The sequence below is a fragment of the Thrips palmi genome, unplaced genomic scaffold (assembly GCF_012932325.1).
Source record: "Thrips palmi isolate BJ-2018 unplaced genomic scaffold, TpBJ-2018v1 HiC_scaffold_16, whole genome shotgun sequence".
Classification (NCBI taxonomy): domain Eukaryota; kingdom Metazoa; phylum Arthropoda; class Insecta; order Thysanoptera; family Thripidae; genus Thrips; species Thrips palmi.
Window position 1 is genome coordinate 1,136,308 of NW_023144625.1, and position 2,369 is coordinate 1,138,676.

At 43.0% G+C, this 2,369-nt stretch overlaps 1 protein-coding gene across 2 annotated transcripts; it reads right to left on the reverse strand.

Annotated features, from left to right (window-relative positions):
- Positions 1-611: 611 nt before the first annotated feature.
- On the reverse strand, positions 612-2,088 carry LOC117642066. Of its 2 annotated transcripts, none has more exons than XR_004587528.1 (3): positions 1,478-2,063; positions 1,175-1,372; positions 612-836 (listed from the first exon to the last, which is right to left on the reverse strand). XR_004587528.1 is itself a non-coding variant. In XM_034379874.1 (3 exons), the coding sequence occupies exons 1-3, from the start codon at positions 1,552-1,554 to the stop codon at positions 773-775; spliced, it is 309 nt and encodes a 102-aa protein (XP_034235765.1). In that variant the 5' UTR covers positions 1,555-2,088; the 3' UTR covers positions 612-772. The 2 variants fall into 2 exon arrangements, 1 of the variants encoding a protein (XP_034235765.1); XM_034379874.1 differs by having other exon boundaries at positions 1,175-1,342; positions 1,478-2,088.
- Between the last annotated feature and the right edge of the window lie 281 nt (positions 2,089-2,369).

The following is a 2,369-nucleotide window of genomic DNA, read 5'->3' on the forward strand; positions in this document are numbered from 1 at the left end:
TCAGATTCGGATTCCTCGTTAAAAAATAATTCGGAATCACTTGGAAAAAACTTTACTTTTTTTCATGCAAAATATTCAGGAGCCAAATCAAAAGTTACTATCCCCGCATGCTTTCGGCGAGGTCAGATTTGGATTCCTCGTTAACAAGCTAGGGCCCGCCCTTCCGTCGAACCGAGTTGCCAGCTCCGCTTCGCTGCGCCGGCAACTCGGTTCGACAGGGGGCCGGCCCAGCTTGGCCTGCCGGCGGCCTTTCCTCGGGCCTTCGGCCCTCGCATCAGACCCAACTCTGCCAGTCGAAGGCCCGGGCCTTCGGCCCGCTCGCATTACACACCCCGTGAGCGGTTAAAGCAAAGATATCGATGTACCATCGTGACTTGGGCCCGCCCTTCTATTCACAATATGCAAAAGTCCTTACACTCTTTACTCCAACTGTCCTTAGACTAGGCAGAGCTAACGCTCAAGGCTGAGCCCAAGATTTCATATCATTTCTGAGGGTGAGGTGGGGTGTAGGTGGGGAAAACAAGTGAAGGTTTGATATGGTTTCTTCTAGAGAAATATAAGAAGAATAAATGTAACATATTTTTCAGGGCTTTTTTTTAAATAACAAAAACTGCAAATAAAGTAGGTTTTTAATCAGTATAGGTATAATGGAGTTGCAACATGAATCAGGACAATTTTAATTGTCTTACAATTAGGATGTATGAAAGTGTAAATAGATAATTTACAATACAGAACTATACAAACAATAGTAATTATTCTTTGAAGAAATGCGTCAATATGACTGCTTGCCCTTGTCCTTGATTTTCTTGAGCTTGCCGGTAGACTTGCTCTGCACCCTGCGTCAGATCAAGAATCAAACATTATCTATGGTGAAATGCGAATACATTCCCTTTAAGTTTTCAATGCAAACAATTCTATTTCTCCGTCATGAGCAGTAGCTTGAATTGAAGTTTGAAATCACAGTTCAGATCCCATAGACAATTTTGAGATTCAGTTCTTTGGCTTCCCAACGTAACATCCCCCACGCATTGACCCGCCATTCAATAGCAGCCACCATATTGTCAACAGCAGCACATACCCAAAGGGGTTCAGTTTACGATTTTAAAAAAAGGAAAGTTTTACGAGATCACAAAAAAGATAAACATTGGATTTAGAGTTAATTATAACAACATACATTGTCATTATTTGAGGTGGAAGGTAATATTCTGTGGTTGACCTCAGCTCCAGTTGCCGCCCGGCTCTGGTCAAGTAGAAAGTTTTGAACGGGTTGCACACTGATTCATTCCACTTGTTGCTCTTGTCTGTGATTTTCTTGAACTTGATGGTGGTGTTCCTCAGCACCCTGCATCAGTTTTTCTTTTTCAATTAGGCACTGTGAAGAAATTGTGGCAGGCCAGGCATTAATTAAAGAGCAACATAACCCCTCGAAATCAGGATAAGGACACTTGTAAATATCGAATAATTGAATAGACTTTACCCAAACAAGCGAACGCCTTCAACTTTAGGTTGGGTCGAAAACCGGCACGACACAACGCAACACCTTCTGTCTGACATTTCACTGGACACTTAGGACATTTTGTTTGGGATTAATTCTTCTGTCTGACATTTCGCTGGACACTTAGGTTATTTTCTTTGGGATTTAGTTGTCGTTTCGTTTCACGTTCACGACGACGCCGTCTGCTGCGGTTCAACTTTTTGCGTAGTCCACCCGACGTTGGTCGTCCTTTCCTTCCAAATGTACCCGACATTAATACTTTGTGAAACCATGTTGACCAACATTTCGTATGATCTCCGAACCATTTCTACGCCTTTCAAAGCAGCTTTTACGTATCTTGGAGATGATATAAAATATATTTATTCCCTTTTTCTTTCAAAACATCCTGTTTATTGTGCTAACTCTTGCGTGGAACGTAAGTTGTAAACAATTTTAGCGTTTGCAAGTTGCCCCCACCATCCTGTGAGGTTCAGAGCCTCTGGCACGGGCTGCGGTCAAGGGGGTATCGTAAAATGGAGGCTTCGCAGTTAACAACTGAAACCCAACATTAAGATTAAAACAACGTTAACGATCGAAATCTGAAACAAGTTAAAGTGGCTCAGCCAAATATGCTCATTTCATTTGTCTCTTAGCCCTCATTCCGAAAATACCCATATTTGCCATGCTACTGCAACTCCTTGCAATAGAGGCACAGCAGGAGCGCAAAACGAGTCCGTCGCACTTTTTCCCATAACTCATGAAGGCGGGCTCCTGGACCCCCCTTCCGACCCCTCATTGAAGAGGTCTTGCCAAGACGTATCGAAAACTTAAGTAAAAATTTTCAGTCGGTCGACCCCCTTTTTCAAGATCCTGATGTGACAAATAGACGAAGTCG

Excerpts from the sequence above, each read along its gene's own strand:
- LOC117642066 (XM_034379874.1), bottom strand. The coding sequence starts at position 1,554 with ATGTCAGACAGAAGGTGTTGCGTTGTGTCGTGCCGGTTTTCGACCCAA. Across the intron at positions 1,343-1,477 it reads GAAGGCGTTCGCTTGTTTGG|GGTGCTGAGGAACACCACCA; the intron begins GTAAAGTCTATT and ends AAACTGATGCAG. Across the intron at positions 837-1,174 it reads CCACCTCAAATAATGACAAT|GGTGCAGAGCAAGTCTACCG; the intron begins GTATGTTGTTAT and ends GATCTGACGCAG.